The sequence below is a fragment of the Silene latifolia genome, chromosome 2 (assembly GCF_048544455.1).
Source record: "Silene latifolia isolate original U9 population chromosome 2, ASM4854445v1, whole genome shotgun sequence".
Classification (NCBI taxonomy): Eukaryota; Viridiplantae; Streptophyta; class Magnoliopsida; order Caryophyllales; family Caryophyllaceae; genus Silene; species Silene latifolia.
This window is the reverse complement of record NC_133527.1, coordinates 48,598,964-48,617,705: the sequence shown is the minus strand read 5'-3', so window position 1 is coordinate 48,617,705 and position 18,742 is coordinate 48,598,964. Positions and strand designations below refer to the sequence as shown.

The window sequence follows — 18,742 nt, the reverse complement described above, 5'->3', positions numbered from 1 at the left end:
CTTTTAAATTTCCGTGGTAAGTTCATCAGGTAACACACGGATAGTGCTCAAAGAGTGACTAGTATTCCTACTCAAAGCATCGGCCACCACATTTGCTTTCCCTTCATGATAAATCAACTCGGCATCATAATCATTCACCAACTCTAGCCATCTTCTTTGCCTCATATTCAATTCTTTCTGGGTAAAGATACACCTCAAACTATTATGATCGGTATAAATGCGGCAATGAACTCCAATAAGGTAATGCCTCCATGTCTTCAAGGCATGTACCACGGTGGCTAATTCAAGATCATGAGTCGGATAGTTCACCTCGTGAACCCTCAGTTGTCGAGAAGCATAAGCAATAACCCTTCGGTTTTGCATCAAGATACAACCTAGGCCATGCTTTGAAGCATCACAATAAACATCGTAGTCCACACCATTCTCAGGTAAGGTCAACACCGGAGCGGTAGTCAACCTAGTCTTCAACTCTAAGAAGGCATTCTCACACTCATCGGTCCACACATACTTAGACTCCTTCTTCAACAATTGAGTCATCGGTCTAGCTAACTTAGAGAAATCTTTCACGAATCGACGGTAATAACCCGCCAAACCGAGAAAGCTTCGAATCTCAGTCACATTTTTCGGACTCTTCCAATCAACAACGGCCTCAATCTTAGAAGGATCTACCATAACACCATCTTTGGATATGACATGTCCAAGAAAATTTACTTGATGCAACCAAAATTCACATTTTGAGAACTTAGCATACCACTTTTGACGATGTAGAATGTCTAAGATGATACGGAGGTGTAGGGCATGTTCTTCATCATTCTTTGAGAAAATCAAGATATCATCAATGAACACCACCACACACTTATCGAGGTACTCACTAAAGGTACGATTCATTTGATCCATGAAGATAGCCGGAGCATTAGTCAATCCGAAAGGCATCACTTTAAATTCGAAATGACCATATCTCGTGCTGAAAGCAGTCTTAGGGATATCGGACTCACGCACCGGAATTTGATGATAACCCGATCGGAGGTCAATCTTGGAAAAATTAGAAGCACCACGTAATTGGTTAAAGAGATCATCAATTCGTGGAAGAGGATACTTGTTCTTGATTGTCACACAATTGAGTTCACGATAATCAATGCAAAGTCGCATAGATCCATCCTTTTTCTTCACAAAGAGGACGGGGGAATCCCAAGGAGAAGCACTAGGCCTAATAAAGCCTTTCTCAATCAAGTCATCAAGTTGAATTCTCAACTCTTTCAATTCGGAAGGTGCCATACGATAAGGAGCTTTAGCAATAGGACCGGTTCCGGGAACTAGGTCAATGAAAAATTCAACATCTCTTTCAGGAGGAATCTCGGGTAATTCATCGGGAAATACATCCGGAAATTCACAAACAATGGGAACATCCTTCAAGGGAGGAAGAGAAGGAGAATTAGAAGTAGTCACTACACATAGTAATGCTTGATGACCCTTCTTCAAAGCATTCACCATTGTCATAGCTGAGATCAACTTCACACCTGTTTGCTTTCTAACCCCTTGATAAGATACGCGAGTACCCAAAGGGCTTTTAAGAACAATCTTTTGATCTCGACATTCAAATCGAGCATGATAGGTGGATAACCAATCCATGCCCAAAATAACATCAAACTCCTCAAGGGGAAATCGAAGGAGATTAGCCGGGAAAATAGATTCCGCTATCGATATAGGGACATCCGAATAAAAATAAGAACAAGCGAAGATGTCACCGGAGGGTAAAGATATTGATGTACTATCTCCAAGTGAAGGTTCAAGAGGTAACTTGTCGGAGAATTTCATCGATATAAATAACAAGGAAGCACCAGTATCAAATAAAACCAAGTAAGGGACATCAAATATTAAGAACGTACCAGTGACTATGTCTGGGTGTGCCTCAGCCTTAGCACGGCTCATCACAAAGATGCGACCTCTCGGCCTCTCAGGAACAGCAGGAGTAGTAGTAGTCTTCTTCTCAGGACACTCATTAGCCTTGTGTCCAGGCTTGTTGCGGGAGAAACACACAATTTGCTTATCAAAGCAACCAATTCCGGGATGCAAAGACTTCTTACAATGATAGCACATACGACCCTTGGGATTTTTGTCGTTGCTAGGAGATAGAACACGAGCACCTTGATTTGCTTGTCCACTCGGAACAAACCTCTTCTTGTTAGGATAAGAGGGGGAAGAAGTAGGCACAAATGGTCTAGAAGGAGCAACATAAGGCCTATAAGTGGAGTAGAGTGGCTTCTTGCCAAGGGAAGTACGAGAAGCACGAGCCTCTTCATCAATAGCCCGAATAGAGCTCTCGGCCCATAATGCATCATCATAGATTGAGACAAAGGAAGTAGAATCCCTACGGATCAAGCTCTTAAGCTTTGGAGTAAGCTTGTCAAGATAAAAGAAAGCCTTTTTTTCTTCATTTTTGACAAGTCTAGAAGCATAGTGAGCAAGTTCATTGAACTTGTCGGTAAAGGCTTGGACAGAAAGACTTCGTTGCTTCAAATTAATAAACTCTTTAAGCCTTTGTTGTTTCAGCTCTTTTGGATAGAACCTAGTCTCAACTAGATCCTTAAAGCGATCCCAACCAAAACCAGGCTCAAGCGTGGAAGTAGGACTAGTCATGGTCCACCATCTATCAGCTTCTTTCACAAGGAAGTGAGAAGCTAATTTCACCTTGTCCTCTTCACGAACATCATACAAGGCAAAGCTCTTCTCCAATTCCCGAAACCATTCGGTGAGTGCCACCGAGTCTACTTCACCACCATAAGTTTGAGTCTTGTTTCGAGTCAATTGACTTGCCACCCAAGTGTAAGAACCGGGTCTATCACCTTCTGAAAACTGAGGAGGGGGAGGAGCAGGTTGGTTTTGCTGATTCTGAAGAATCTGAGTAAGAGCTTGCAAGATTTCATTATCAACGTTCCTTATAGGAGCCATCTTGTAAAAGAGAACATTGATTAGCACCTAATAAATAGCAATCACAAAGAGACTACAACATAAAGTCCTAAGTCTACCCATCCTACCCATCTCTCAAGTTTAGTATTTTAAGGTCAAGTTATTTATATTGGGGGTGCACAAACATGCGTCGGGAGCAAATATGCTCTGATACCAACTGTGACACCCTCATTCATTGCGGAAAAGTAAACACATAATTCTAGATAAAAACTGCATAGATATGTTTGTAATAGGTTCATTTGGGTAAAAACCTGTAATTTTTAAAACCGAACACGAAACCTGAACCTGTCATAAAAATATCCAAATGGGAAGGTGTCAAACATGCAAGGTCTAAAGTAAATCTCATAAATAAAACATCGCTAAAGTCGCGAAACAAAGTTATACAACCCAAATATGAAAAAGGGAGACATATGTCCCTAAAAAGTATATGACATAAAAATTGTTTAAGGGTCACAATAAAATAAAGTCAATCTAGGTCCCAAGGTTACTTTGCTCGCTAGCTCGTCCATGTACCCCATATATGCATCACCTACCTGTCAATCGCGTTTTATACAAATACGAAAGCCACAGTCAGTGGGGAGTAACTCCGAGTCCTCCCAGCCATGAAATGTCATGATTAATATAACATGTAAACATAAGAATATGAATACGAATAACACATAGCCTTAGCATATAGATGCTAGACAATCGTGCTTATCATGTGAACAACAATATAACAACACATAGTCGTAGCATGTGAATACTAGACCGACTCATACTACACTATCATGTGAATCACATAACATCCAGGAATCCAAACTCTATCAACCATAGCCGGCTTGCATCTCACCTTCTATGATTCATAGAATCATCAAACAAGAAAGGACAATATATCTAGAGACAGGCATAAGTTCTTAGTACAGTCAATAGTCACTCTGTAACTCGAGTCTATACCACGAGGTAAGGTAAACACCCTAGTCCTAAACTGCGTTGAGACCTAGCGACATGCGGAAAACTACCGCATCCAAGACCCATGATAACAACACATGAGTACCCCTAAGGAGTCCACCAAAGGGTTGGCTAGTACTTAAGCTGACTACATACTTCTAAGAGTACGTTAGGAAGTCATACCCTAACTTGGATATAAACCCACCAAGCTAAGACACAAAGGCTATTAAGCGGTGAACATATACTCGTCAAAGACTATAATGGTCTATCTAAGATGAAGGCCGAAATACTCACCTAGGACCTAGTCCCAGCTTGAATACTTTAGCCCACGCCACACAAGACAAGTGGGACACCCAATTAACCATAAGAGGGGCAAAGAGTCCAAACTTGCACACACAAATGATCATACACACCCTAGCATATGAAAGGCTAAGCAAGAGCATATTCAGCTGACAAACCAACAATATCTCCAATATCAATAATAATCCAAATTCCAGCTAACCAACAGTATCATAGTCCATGAGAACAAGCTAAAATGGCAAAGAGGCAATAAGACTCAAGCATAAGGCATCCACAGCATCCAACAACCAACATGTGAAATGATAATCACAAATATCAAGGCATCAACATAAAACATACAATAACAACTAATTTCTCCTCAAAGACAAACCCTCGACCCGAGTCCCGCGACGGGTCATCGATCAAATCGAGGCTGACCGGTTTAAACCTAGTTTGACCAAACTCGTTCGGTCAATCTGGCCCAGCTCAGAGTCTTGGCCTACTTTGGCCCAAATCACAAAATTCATCACAATATCATTCTCATGCCATTTCCAATTTATATCATGTGAAAAACTATTAACATAAGGAAATATATTCCAACTTACAAAATATCCAATTCAATTAAATTCTCGCATAATAATAATTACCCACATGCCAAAAATACCAAAATACATAAATATGCAAACAAAAGACCCAAAACATCAAACAATAGACCCAAGACCCGACCCGCACAACGGGCCATGAACCGGGCCTGAACCGCGCCTCTTTACGGGCTATTTTGGGCAGTTTTTCCGCCCCTTTCCCCTTTTTCCTACCAAAATCCGTTTCAAGGTCAATTTAATACCGTCTCAAGCAACAATCAACAATACCCATTTCGTTTCAATACTTAAACATGTGAAAAACAACATATTTAACAAACTTTAACAACAACAAATCATGTGAAAATTAAAGTTAACATGTTATTAATCACATAAGCATCCAACACATCATAAACAACACTAATGTGATATTAAATCGTCGAGTAACTCGGAATAGTTACCTTAAGCTAGCAAAGAGACAAGTAATAACTTGAAAAAGCTTCTAAAACCCAAAATTACTCTTCATCTTCAACAACATATGAGTCACCTAACTCATCTTCAAATTCTTCACCTATAAGAACAACAAAAACACAATTATTAAGCTGAAATTCGAAACCCTAAAAAGATAAGACCCGAAACGAAATTGAGGGAAATGAAAATAAAGCTTACTAGTAGATGAGGATTGAAGAGAGGATTCCAAATATATAAGTTTTATGCAAATTGGTGGAGAAATGAAGGATTTATGGTGGTTTTAGGGATTGTAAAGAGGATTTTTGGTGGGTTTTTGGTGTTTGAGAGAAGGAGGAGATAGATTGAGAATGGAGGAAATGAAAGTTGAAAGAGGAGGCAAAAGGAGAGAGGTTGGGCGGTCCAAATGGCAAGGGGAGGGTGGTCAATTGTTTACGTTTTGGGTTCGCTTCGACGGTAATTAGAAATATCCGTCGAACGCGATTTCCGAGAATATTAAAGTTCTTAAACACGATTTTACTAAAAGATTAAGTACTCATATGCCCAATATCCAAACTCGTTTACCCAACGACCGTAAGAAATGGGAAAATCCCAATTTTACGACTTTTATCCGAAATCTATTTTATCAAAGGAAAAGGTTTAAATATAGTTTAAATCACTTTTAAACATTTCTAAACTATCAAAAATAATTACATTTCTTCAAAATAAAATAAGATTATATTTTATCAAATAAATTTTATTTGGTGGAGATGTAGTAATAAGATGAGTAAGACGCCCTTGGCCGGTGCGAACTACACGGGTATCAAGCCCAGCTTTTGCTAGGGAGAAGCGCCCAATAGATTAAAATATTACTTTTAAAATATAATAAAGGTGTTCAAATTAACGGAGTGTTTTAATAGACCAACCGGTAAGGAGTTGTGCCAATTGGGGTCTTGTATGCGGTTCTTAGAGCCCACAACACATCGTTGAGCTTGGCACTCCAATCCTTCCTAGACTTGTTCACAACCCGCTCCAATATAGCCTTGATTTGTCTATTGGAGACTTCCACTTGCCCGTTTGTTTGGAGATGGTAAGCTAGAGCTACCTTATGCCGGACACCGTACTTCTTGAGGAGTGCATAAATGGTTCGGTTGATGAAATGTGAGCCACCATCACTTATAACGGCCCGGGGTACTCCAAAACGGGGGGAAATATAGTCTTTGAAGAGCTTGGAAATAACCTTTGAGTCATTGGTAGGGGCGGCTATTGCTTCGATCCACTTGGACACATAGTCCACCGCAACTAATATATATTGGTTGCCAAATGAAGATGGGAATGGTCCCATGAAATCCACCTCCCACACATCGAAATGCTCAACTTCTAAGATGTTGTTCAACGACATCTCATCTCTCTTTCCAATGTTACCTCTTCTTTGACAAGAATCACAAGAGTGTACCATGGCATATGCATCTTTGAATAAAGAGGGTCAATAGAAGCCACAATGAAGAACCCGAGCTTGGGTCCTAGATGTGGACAAGTGCCCTCATAAGTGGTAGCATGGCAAGCTTGGAGAATTGCACGACCTTCTTCTTGAGAGACACATCTCCGGTAAATACCATCATTACATCTTCTATATAGGTAAGGGTCCTCCCAAACATATCTCTTTGATTCATATCTCAACTTCTTCCTAGCTTGATTATCGAATTCTTCGGGGATAAAGCTAGAACTCAAGAAATTGGCTATATCCGCATACCAAGGGGTGGAATGGGTAATAGCAAGGATAGAATCGTCGGATAACCATTCATCAATAGGGACCCCATCGTCTTTGTCCCCTCGGGACTCTTTAGTTAACCTTGAAAGATGATCCGCCACAAGGTTTTCGGATCTCGGCTTGTCCTTAATCTCTAGATCAAATTCTTGAAGGAGTAGCACCCATCTCAAAAGTCGGGGTTTAGCGTCCTTCTTCACCATCAATTGTCTTAAGGCGGTGTGGTCGGAATAAACCACCACCTTAGACCCAACAAGGTATTGCCTAAAATTTTCCACGGCGTGGACAATTGCTAGCATTTCTTTCTCGGTTGTTGAATACCCGCATTGTGTTTGATCAAGCGTCTTACTTGTATAATATATCACATGGTTCTTCCTATCCACCATTTGACCAAGTACCGCACCAACCGCGAAGTCCGAAGCGTCACACATGATCTCAAAGGGAAGGCCCCAACCCGGAGCCCGGATTATTGGGGCCGTGACCAATGCTCTCTTCAACCTATGAAAAGCTTCAAGACAAAATTCATCAAACACAAATGGGGCATCTTTGAGGAGTAATGAGGTCAATGGTTTTGCTATCTTTGAAAAATCTTTGATGAAACGCCTATAGAATCCGGCGTGGCCTAGAAAACTTCTCACTCCCTTTACATTGGAAGGAGGTGACAAGTTCTCTATAACGGCAACTTTAGCACCATCGACCTCAATACCCCTACTAGAGACAACGTGACCGAGCACAACCCCTTCCTCTACCATAAAATGACATTTTTCCCAATTAAGGACGAGGTTGTGCTCCTCACATCTCTTCAACACACTAGTCAAGTTCTCAAGACCATGATCAAACGAGTCCCCATGGACACTAAAGTCGTCCATGAAAACTTCCATGCTTTTCTCTAGAAAGTCCTAAAAGATTGCCATCATGCACCTTTGAAAGGTGCCGGGCGCATTGCAAAGCCCGAATGGCATCCTACGATAGGCATAGACTCCTATTGGACAAGTGAAGGTTGTCTTCTCTTGGTCATCCGGGTGGATGGGAAATTGGAAGAACCCGGAATAACCGTCTAGAAAGCAATAGTATGCATGGCCCGCGAGCCTCTCTAGCATTTGGTCTATGAAGGGAATCGGGAAATGGTCTTTTAGGGTGGCGGCATTGAGCTTCCTATAGTCAATACACATGCGCCACCCGGTCATGGGTCTAGTAGGTAGGGTGGTGCCATCCTCTTGTTCAACCATTTGTACCCCCGCCCCCCCTTTCTTTGGTACCAAGTGAACCGGACTAACCCATTTACTATCGGTTATTTGGTATATAATCCCGGCCTCAAGTAATTTCAACACTTCATTTTTTACCACCTCGACCATTTTTAGGTTTATCCGCCTAAGACCGTCAACCTTGGGTTGACTCCCCTCTTCCAAAACTATTCTATGCATGCACAAACTCGGGCTTAAGCCCTTGATGTCATCAATGCTATACCCAAGTGCCCCTCTATGAGTTTTCAAGATTTGCAAAAACCTCTTTTCTTGGGATTCACTTAGGTTAGCATTAATGATCACCGGGTAAGCCTCCCCCTCATCAAGGAAAGAATACTTGAGTGAGGGAGGTAGGGATTTGAGTTGTACCTTTGGAGGGAGAAAACCCTCCACTTTCTTCACTAGTTCCTCATCAACTTCATGATCTTCCTTCATAGCCTCATCATGCAAGGAGATTTTAAAAACCTCTTCCATCTCCGCTTCTTCACGGGCTACCTCATGTACTACCTCATCTACCAACTCAATAGTGCTCAACCTTTCCATCTTTGGTCCTTTCATCAAATTCGGTAGGTTAAATTCGATGTCGTTGCCCTCAATTTGGAAGGTTAGCCGCCCATTCTTCACATCAATGAGTACTCCTCCGGTAGCCAAAAATGGCCTACTTAGGATGATGGGAGTATGACTATCCTCCGGAATATCAAGGACAACAAAATCGGTGGGAATTAAAAGTTTTCCAACCTTAACGGGTATGTCTTCAAGCACCCTCATAGGGTGCTTGACGGACCTATCCGCCAATTGGAGAGTCATTGAAGTGGGAGCAAGGTTTTGAATGCCGATTTTCTTTGCAACCTTTAAAAGAATAACACTCACACTTGCTCCCAAATCACAAAGAGCTCTAGATATGGGAACACCACCAACAACACATGGGATTGAAAAGATTCTCGGGTCACCAAGCTTAGTGGGCATTTTATTATGGATATGAGCACTACATGCCTCTTCCATAGCCACTATTTATTGGTCACCCAAGACTCTTTTCTTTGTCAAAATATCTTTTAAAAATTTTTAGTAGGTTGGCATGTTCATAATCACCTCCGTAAAGGGTAGGGTAACCTCAAGTTTCTCAAGCATATCACAAAACTTGGCATACTTAAGGTTTTCCCTACTCTTTATGGCTCTTGAAGGGTAAGGAATTTTTGGAACAAGTTGAGAATTGGAAGGTACCTTTGGAGGAGCCAAATTCTTTGTTACCTTTTTAGAGTGTTGCAAAGGTGCTTCTTCAATAGCTTCCTCCTCATAAGGGAGGTCTTCCACATATCCATCAACATCCTTGTCCTCTTGAATTACCCTTCTAGACAAATCTTCACAAGCTTTCTTCCCTTTATTGTCTTCACTAGCTTTCCCCATCGGTTCAATGGGCGAGATTTCCTCTTCACCATTCATTTCCAACTTATTTCCCTTGGGATCTTCATCAACTTCCACAACAAGGTCCTTATAGGTGTCCTCAAGCTCTACACCGCTCCTTAGCACTACCGCATGAGCATGGTGGCTATTTGAGTCATCCTTGGAGCTTTGTCCTTGGGCCAATAGACCACCAGGCGGTCGTTGAGGGTTAGCCATAGCATGAGAAGCCATCCTTGATTCCATTTCTCTCATGTCCTTAAGGAAGGTAGCCCTCAAGTTTGCTTGTTCTTGTTGGGTTGCCTTAGCAAAATTTGCCATCTCTTGACTATGTTGAAGTTGCATGTTCTTTATCATCTTCAAAAGCTCAACTTGAGAGAGCTCACCTTGGGGTTCTTGATAAGGTTGGTTGGCTATGGGTAAAGGGAACCCACAGTCATACCAAGCATTGGAACCTTGGTTGTTGTTTTGTCCCCCTTGGAAGTTAGATCTAGGACCATTGTTGTTGAAGTTTGATCCTTGACCTTGTTCTTGAAACCCTTGAGCATACCCTTGCCCAAATCCTTGGTTTGCTTGGTTCACTTGATTCCCTTGGTAAAACCCTTGGTTGTTTTTATTTCCACCAAAATCTTGGCATCCTTGTGGTTGGTTCCCATAATTTTGGTTTTGATTGTTGTTTGACCATTGATTTTGATTCCCGGGACTAGTTCTTGGGTTGGGGAATATTCCCCTTTGTTGAGCAAAATCGGGTGGATTGTTTGGGGCTTGTGGTTGAAGGTGTTGTGGGTTTTGAACATTGATACTTTTGTAGCTAAAGTTGGGGTGGTTCCTTAAACCGGGGTCGTAGAAATTGGTATTTGGATTGTAGACGTTTGGGTTGTTGAAAGGTGGTCTTGTGGGTCTTGAATTGTTGTTAAAGCTTTGAAAAGCGTTAACCTCTTAAACATTCTCTTCGTAGACACCATTGTAATTGTTGGCACACAAATCATATGTATGACCACTCCCTCCACAAAGCTCACAACTTGAAACTTGAACCACTTCCTCCATGGGTGGCCCATGGGAGGTCGCGGCTTGGTGAACTTGATTTCTTTGAAACTTCTCAAATTGTTTTGTGAGTAAGTCGAGCTTGCCATTTGTCTCGGAGTTGGAGGAGTTTTCCTTAGGAAACTTCCCATTCCTTCTTAGCAGGTTTCCTCTAGAACCATAGTCTGCCTCCGAATCTACCATTTTCTTGATCAATGTCGTGCCCTCTTCATCATTCAAGTGATCAAATCCTCCCCCTACGGAGGCATTTACCATCTCCTTAGTCCTCGGTCGCAAAGTTTGAAAGAATGTTTGAGTGATGTACCATTCCGGTATTCCATGGTGGGGGCAACTTGCTATCAAGTCTTGATAACGGTCCCAAGCTTCACCGAAAGACTCTCCGTCCTCTTGTTGAAATGTATGAATCTCATTACGGAGCATCACGGTCTTTGATGAAGGGTAATATTTGGCCATGAATGCTTTAGCCAAGGCATCCCATGTAGTAAAGGTATCCGGTGGGTGAATGTTCAACCATCGGTCCGCCTTGCCCGTCAATGAAAACGGAAACAACATCATTCTCAAGGTGTCCTCGGACACCCCATTCTTTTTCATCATTGAAACCTTCCTTTTAAACTTCCGGAGGTGAGCATGGGCATCCTCTTCAATATGTCCCCCGAACAAATCCTTCTCAATCAACCCGACTTGGGCGGGATGCATTTCAAAGTTGTTTGGGGCCAAGGCGCCAAAATTAATAAGGTTACATGAATCATTATGGTTGGGCCGGTTATGATCTCTAAGAGCCATTTGTGGTGGTGGATTTTGCATATGAGGGGGTGGTGATTGGGGTGGGTTATTTGGGATAGGGAAGTTATGAAAGGGGTTTTCTAGTAGAGTCTCAATTGTGAGGTTTGGTTAAATTGTGGTTGTGGTATCAATATTTTGTGGGATGTGTGAATTTGGTTGGTCAAAGTTTGCTTGAGGGGAATTATTCCTAACTCTCTCAAAGGTCCTTGTCCTCAAGGTTCTAAAAAGCCTTTCGGGGTCGGAGTTGAAGAGAAGAGCTTGGTGGTTCCTTCTAGGCATGCACTCAACAAACCGTTAGTCTCCTAGTGTTTTTACAGACTAGGGGAAGGCAAGAAATCACACACTCTACAAAGAACACACAACTACTAAAACAAACTAACAATTGAGATAAGGCTAAAGCAAAGACTATACGCAAAACTAAGTATAACCTAACGCCATCCCCGGCAACGGCGCCATTTGATGTGTAATATTTTAACGATAGGGTCAAGTCGCTTACCACCAACAAAATTAACCCTATTTAAGCTTAAATCGGGGTCGAACCACAAGGATGGAGGGGGTTTCTACTTAGTCTAAGTAAGAGTCTAGTCTAATCAAAAATGAAGAAAAAAGGTTTGATTTAAACTACTTGATGCAACTAAACAAATTATTATAGAAATATGTGTTCAATTGCTTAAAGGCTAGGGCTTTCGGGGTTATCTAAATGATCTATGGGCAAACAAGTCGATTTAAAGAGTCTAAGATGAAGGTTTGTCCTAGGACGAGATTCAATCTCTTGATTATCCTATAGGTGATTACCAACTCTCATTGAGCAACTACCCATTCTAAAGCATGCAACAAGACCACCACAAACTCTCATTTAATGGAGGAATTAAGCAACTAAGACAAAAAGTACAAGTTCTCACTCACACAATTCATCAAACACCTTGCATGCAATGCTAAGAAAGACAAATTCTACACCAAAGACTCAAAATAATCAAACTATCATGCCCAATAATCTCATTTAGACTCCTCCTAAACCCTAGAAGGGTAACTACTCACTCATGTTTAAATTGTTCAAGCAAATAAATGGAGAAGAGCAAACAACAAAAGGAGATGACATAGTAATAATTCTAACAATTATAAAAGGCAAGTCAAAATGTAAACAATTGATTAACAAAGTAAATAAGGAAAGAGATGTACCAACAAAAGTAAAGATGATTGCTTTGATTGAATAAATGAAGGAAATCCTCCAAAATCTCCCAATACAATCCTCAAAAACCAAGTGTAAACAATAAATTCTCACTAATACTAACTAATTTCACTAAGTAATTAATAATTATTATGGAAAGATTAAAGCTTGATTAAGGAAAGATTACAATAATTAGGGAAAGTTTCCAGGTCTAGGGTTGTGTTTACAATTGATTAGGGGAGGGGTATATATAGTGTTTCAATGGATTAAGGGAGGAAAAGAGAAAAAGCCCATTTGTGTGCTGCGTAACCCTGTGCCAGCGGGCCGGCTGCCGGCAGCGAGTTCTTCAAAAACTGGGAAGAAATAGATGTTGCGTACTTCCCTGCCGGTGGGCCGGCTGCCAGCCTGCCGGCAGAGAATTCTCCTTCTTGACTTTTTCTTCCATTTCTTCATGTAAAGTTGCTCCTTGCCGGTTGCCCGGCTGCCGGCTACCTATGCCGGCAACGCGTTCTTCAAATTCTTGGCCGAAAACTTCTTCAAAAAATTCTGAGTGTTGGACTTGTGTTCCCTGCCGGCCTGCCGGCAGAGAACATCTCCTAGCTTGCTTTCTTCCTTTTCTCCTCACAACACCATCCCCTACCGGTGGGCCGGCTGCCGGCCTGCCGGCAGAGGATTATCCTCAGCTCCTTATCTCCCTTTTTTTCATGTAAAGGCATTGAAATGCCTTCCTTGCCCCAATTCCTCTATACTCGACTCGGTTCCTGCAAGAGGATACACCAAATCACAGGTACGGGGATTGGGCACAAAATGCAAGGAAAGGCACACGAAACCGACTCGACATGAGTCGGAATACGTAAAAGAAAGAGGGAAATTCGGCGCAAATAAATCCTATATCATCCATCTACTACCCTTCTAACCTAAAACCTAAGCAAATTAACTCCTATTTCAACTTTTTCCCTAAAATCTAATCTAATTACTCCAAGAACTTGAACAATGGATCACCATTTGCAAAATCTAATCTAATTTATTTGTTATCAATTATTAATGTTCTTTGTTGAGTTTTATTTATTTTAACAACTCTTATTTCTTTGTTAAAAGATAAAATTAGGGTTCATACGATTATTTTGCCAGGCAAGGTATTAGTTTCACTGATGAAAAGTGTGAGCAATACAAGACGCAATGAAATGTTGTGCGTTGACCAAAATTGAATTTTACTTGATGCTTTGGTTTATGGTCATTTCATCTTCTTTGCAATTATTGTCTTGGATTACGGTATATTCAGTGTAATAATTTCTAATAAATTGTTTGGTCTTCTTTGTAGAGGGGATTTACCAGTGAGTGGTGAGTAAATGATTGCCCTTATGATGCTATGAGTTTGATACATTTGATGTCGAGTTCTTTATGATTGTTATGTCTGCCATTTTTACCCCTATAATTGACGCTGCTGCACTAAATCAACTAAGAGTAAGATGGTGGTGGTCGGCCGGTGTGATGTTGACCAGTGGTGATGAGGGGCGGTGAGGAGGTCTGTTCAAGTGAGGCTTGCCGGTGACTGATCGGAGACGGTGAACAGAAGTGGTGATTGGAAATGAGGGAAGGGAGGAAAAAATTAATTGGGGGTAGGATTGATCAGAAAATGACAAGGGTAGTGTTGTAAAAGTCGTATGTGAAAGAGTAAAATCCGTATGTGAAAAAACACGTCCCCAAAAAAATTCACCATCTTTCCCCTTGATCTCCATAAACAAATTATCAAATAAACACGTACGATTAAAAACATGAAATATTAACTAGAACAAAAACTATTGATAGATAATAACTGATCGATCAACTTCTTCTGAGAATGTTTTGATATGAATAGACCATGATCAATTGCTTTGCTCCGAGGTGAAATCCGGCAAGGTATGTCTTCTTCTATTCCGCTGCATGTAATTTTATAACAAAATACTTCTACTGCATCAACTTTATACATAAAAAAACACGAACTATTGAAGTTTTTAACTATTTAATTTCTCAATCGGTGCCGAACACCATTATATCGTACTTTGATCGTCTTGAGATCCCATGAGAGTATTGCATGAAAATAACTCTGAGTTGATACCCAATGAATCCTGCATAATTAGAATGTTAGTTTGTATGGAATTATATGAGTTTTTTTTTTTTTTTTTTTTTTTTTTTTTTTTTTTGCTTACCGTTAGTAATTGTGTGAAACTGAGGTTCTCTGTTGCTTGAAACACACAATAGGCAGTAGGCGATGCAATTGGTTGTGGTTGGAGTGTTGGGATACTCTCGGTTGGTGGTTGGCATAAAGATTAAAGTGCATTAGCTAACCAAAAAATCAAGCTAAACATTTTGTCACAAAACAAGTAAATAAACAAATTAACTAATACCGTAATTGCTGCAGAATTTGTACGCCTCTGTCTCGGTTTAGCATTTGCCTTCCAATTGCTTTTCTCTAATCAAGTCTTTGGTCGACTACTTTTTTTGTAAGGGCACTCCCTCTTCTTTATACCCTTTGGTGTATTACAATCTATGTTATCTAAACTTTTCTCGACATCTTCACTTGTCATTGATATTGAAACGTGACAAGTCTTTGCAGCTTCTCCATCCACACATAGTCTTTTAGCTAGCATTTGTTCAAGAATTTTCATTGATTCCTCACAAACCTTGGACATGAAAGTGTAGGTTTCATGGGATTCACATGCTCGGTTTACCAAACTTCCAATACGAGGACATAACTCTCTATAGCGACTGGTAAAATGAGTTGTCATATCTAATTCTGTAGGCTTTTCATTTTCACCATGTCTGAGTCCACGTCTTGCATCTCTTGTCCATCTCTTAAGGGGTCGTTTGGTTGCATGTAGGAAGTTGCATTGCCTAGGAAGTGATAAATCAAATGATTTTAGAATTCATGTGAATTAGAAAAAGTTGTTTGGTTCCATAAAGGAAATGTAATTCATGTAGGCATTCCCACTTACCTAGGGGGACCTAGGTAAGCAACTTCCTCCATTATGGAGGAATTAGAGTTCCAAGGTAATTGTATTTCATGTGAATTGGGGTAACCAAACAAGTTACCCATTTTGCAATTCACATGAATTGGAATTCCTGTGTTATTTAATGGGTAACCAAACAACCCCTAAAGTATATAATGTTCTGGGATCAACATGATATTCATGATGTCTAACACTTTTAAAGCATGACTACAAAGAATTCCACGACTCTCGAACTTGCGACAATCACAATAAACAGTTTGTTTCAAAGGATTGCTTGCCACTGTTCGCTCCTTAGTCTCGTTGATATTCCAACCGTATAGACATGCATTAATTGGTCGTCTTTGTGATCTTTTATGTAAGCACCTAAAAATTCTTCATAATCTTCTTGAAATTCTTCAAATATCTTTGGTGTGTAAAGATTATCGACTTGTATTAACATTGGTGCTTTTTTCATTTTCAATCTTGGAAGCTTATGAATGGAGTCATGTTCTGCTTTTGATTCGTTATAACGCTTTTCATTGACAACCCTTTCAAAATGAGTGAAGAAATATACCATGTTTAAATCCGACTTTCAATGACTTTTTAAATGAGAATTCAAACTTTCACTTAGCTGGGTTGAGCACATGCCTGCTGTAAATGTTTTATTAACATATGCCCATGCCCACTTTTCCTTCTCTTTAAAAATAGAATGTAACCAAGATTCATTAGGCACACCATATTGCACAAGTAGAGCATCCCAAGCCTGCAAGAATTCCTCCCCCTTCTCATAGACGTCAATACACGCCTCTAAATAACGAGAAAATTCAGGATTATTGTGATATAGATGATTCACATGCCTCAATGCATTCTCTCTTATATGCCAAGTGCACAATCCATGAAAAGTTTGCGGCATAATTGAGGGAATAACATTTATCATAGCTTGAGCTTGATTGGTCAGAATGGTTTGTGGCATTTTACCTCCCCTTGTAGCTCTGTTAATTGTCGCTGTGAACGTATCATATGAACATAACTTGCCGGCTGAAGTGGGTGATTATGCTCAGCAATAAAATCAAATACTTTGTACTTACCAACTTTGCGGTCAAGAGAAATAGACATATGAGCTTCACATCCTGTTCTTGTTTCAGCTCTACCATCTTTCGTTAAGTAGTCCCTTTTATCGACACCACGTTGACCCTCTTTGTGACAAGAAAACCTTCTTGAAGTCAAAACTCCATCTTTTTTGCTTAAATTTTGATACTCTCTACGAATACCGAAACCAATTCTCCTTGCATACTCATTGTAAAACTCATAATCTTGTTTTTCATTTTCAAATTGCATTGCTACTATTGAAGTATCGTCACCAGGGGTTTCTTTGCCATGACTCATGGATTGATCATGGATTATATTCATCCAAGTTGTTATGTCTGGGATTGCAGTATTGTCCATATCCCAAACTAAGCAAAATAAAAGAAATTATAAGAATTGTATAAGATTATCTTTCCCAAGCATACAATATTTTATTTTTTAGTTTCAGAAATTAAATCTGATTGTGGTTTTGTTTTTTACAATGAATATGCAGGATTATATATAATCGGCTGCAAATAGGAAGAGAAATACATATATTTTGAAGCATACGATGTTGGAATTATTAAAGATGGCGAAACAAAGATGAGAATAGTTGTCACTAAAACTATACAGGATGAGGGATGAAGAAAAACAAATTAAGAATATACCTTGGTGAGCTTGATAAATTTTCCTTTTGTAATAACCAATGAGTATTCTTGTATTAAACTTTATTTTATGTCAAATAATAAGGTAAACTAACGGCTTTAAGCCTTTAACCCCTAAAGTTTGTTTAGTATTCCCGCCAAATTTAATGAAGTGGGGTCATCTTTGTTTTTCCTAAACATCCTAAAAGGAGAGTAGATCTAACAGATGGCAGCATCATACATGGGTACTGGACATTCCAGTTTCTTGGAGGAACTGGAGAGAGATTGCACTCTATAGACTCTTCCAAGTCCCAAGTCACTCTGCCTAACTTTTATTATTTCTTTATTGTTCAGACACATGTCAGACTCACCTAAGACTTTATTCATTATCCGTCAAACTCACCTCAAACTCTACTTTTCCACTCCACTTTATTTTTTTAACAAAAAGAAAAGACACATGTTGTCCACCCATTGGATAATTTTTCTTTAAGGTGGGATCAAGACTCATCCAAAGTTTTAAGTTGAGTCTTGGATTTATAAGACTCAACTTAAAACTTTGTTAAGACTCTATCAAGACTAGGGTAGATTATTGGTAGTCTTGAGTGAGTCTTGTCTCAAGACTTACCAAAGTCTTGTCTCCAAACTACCAATAATCTTACCCTAAGTTCGGATCGGCTGCATATTAGAAATACAAATTACATTGAAGATGGACAATATCCGTCACAAGCTGAAAACATATAGTGTCTCTCTCACAAAATGCAAATGGATAGTGTAAGTGGTGGAAAATGGATACGCAAACCAAATTCAATGAGACGGACTATATTAGAAACTAGTGTAGATCCCGCACACGGCAAATATATGCGCGGTATATAGAACTTTTACATTATTCCCATTTATTTTGGTGCGTGATTATGGCTGACCTTTTAACTCACCATGTGTGGGAGCCTGTCAGGCTATCACTAAGGTAACACAAATTATTATGACGGGTCAAATACTATTTACATAGGGAGATAAGACAAAAACAAAGTGTCTAGGGAATAGCATTCTGTTTTGTCTTATCTACCCATGTGGGTAGTATTTGACCCGTCGCAAACTTGTGACGAATATGTCCGTCACATACGGATTTTACAGTTCATAGACTACATCTGAGGTAGTACCTCTTATTGTTTATTTTCTGAGTTTTATTTTAAAGTTTTTGAGTTCTACTCTAATATAAAGTTTTTGAACACATTTACTAAAACATTACACTAAAAAAATACAATATTGCTCAAAAACTATATTTATAAATGGTAATATGCTCAGAAAAAATACGTATATGCTCAAAAACTACAAAGTCTGAGATACTACCTCAGATGCGTAATCCTTTTTCTCTGGATTTTTCCTTTTCACATTAATGTGTATTTATTACTTGACGTCACTTGCAAATTGCAATGCCTTGTAAGCAAATTGTATGTTATATCA

General features: G+C 39.8%; 1 protein-coding gene, 1 long non-coding RNA gene, 1 other non-coding gene and 1 pseudogene across 3 annotated transcripts; 1 reads left to right on the top strand and 3 right to left on the bottom strand.

Moving 5' to 3' along the window:
* Positions 1-3,284: 3,284 nt before the first annotated feature.
* Positions 3,285-5,496, bottom strand: LOC141629513 (uncharacterized). The gene is made up of 3 exons (XR_012537301.1): positions 5,421-5,496; positions 5,213-5,322; positions 3,285-3,500 (listed from the first exon to the last, which is right to left on the bottom strand). It is a non-coding gene; the product is annotated as an uncharacterized LOC141629513 (long non-coding RNA).
* A 1,094-nt stretch (positions 5,497-6,590) lies between these two features.
* LOC141640750 (uncharacterized) lies at positions 6,591-9,929 on the bottom strand. The gene is made up of 3 exons (XM_074449432.1): positions 9,432-9,929; positions 8,580-9,059; positions 6,591-7,865 (listed from the first exon to the last, which is right to left on the bottom strand). The coding sequence occupies exons 1-3, from the start codon at positions 9,927-9,929 to the stop codon at positions 6,591-6,593; spliced, it is 2,253 nt and encodes a 750-aa protein (XP_074305533.1).
* A 1,036-nt stretch (positions 9,930-10,965) lies between these two features.
* LOC141644748 (small nucleolar RNA R71) lies at positions 10,966-11,072 on the top strand. Its single transcript, XR_012544357.1, has one exon. It is a non-coding gene; the product is annotated as a small nucleolar RNA R71 (small nucleolar RNA).
* Positions 11,073-15,059: 3,987 nt separating this feature from the next.
* Positions 15,060-17,018, bottom strand: LOC141640749 (protein FAR-RED IMPAIRED RESPONSE 1-like; annotated as a pseudogene).
* Positions 17,019-18,742: the final 1,724 nt, after the last annotated feature.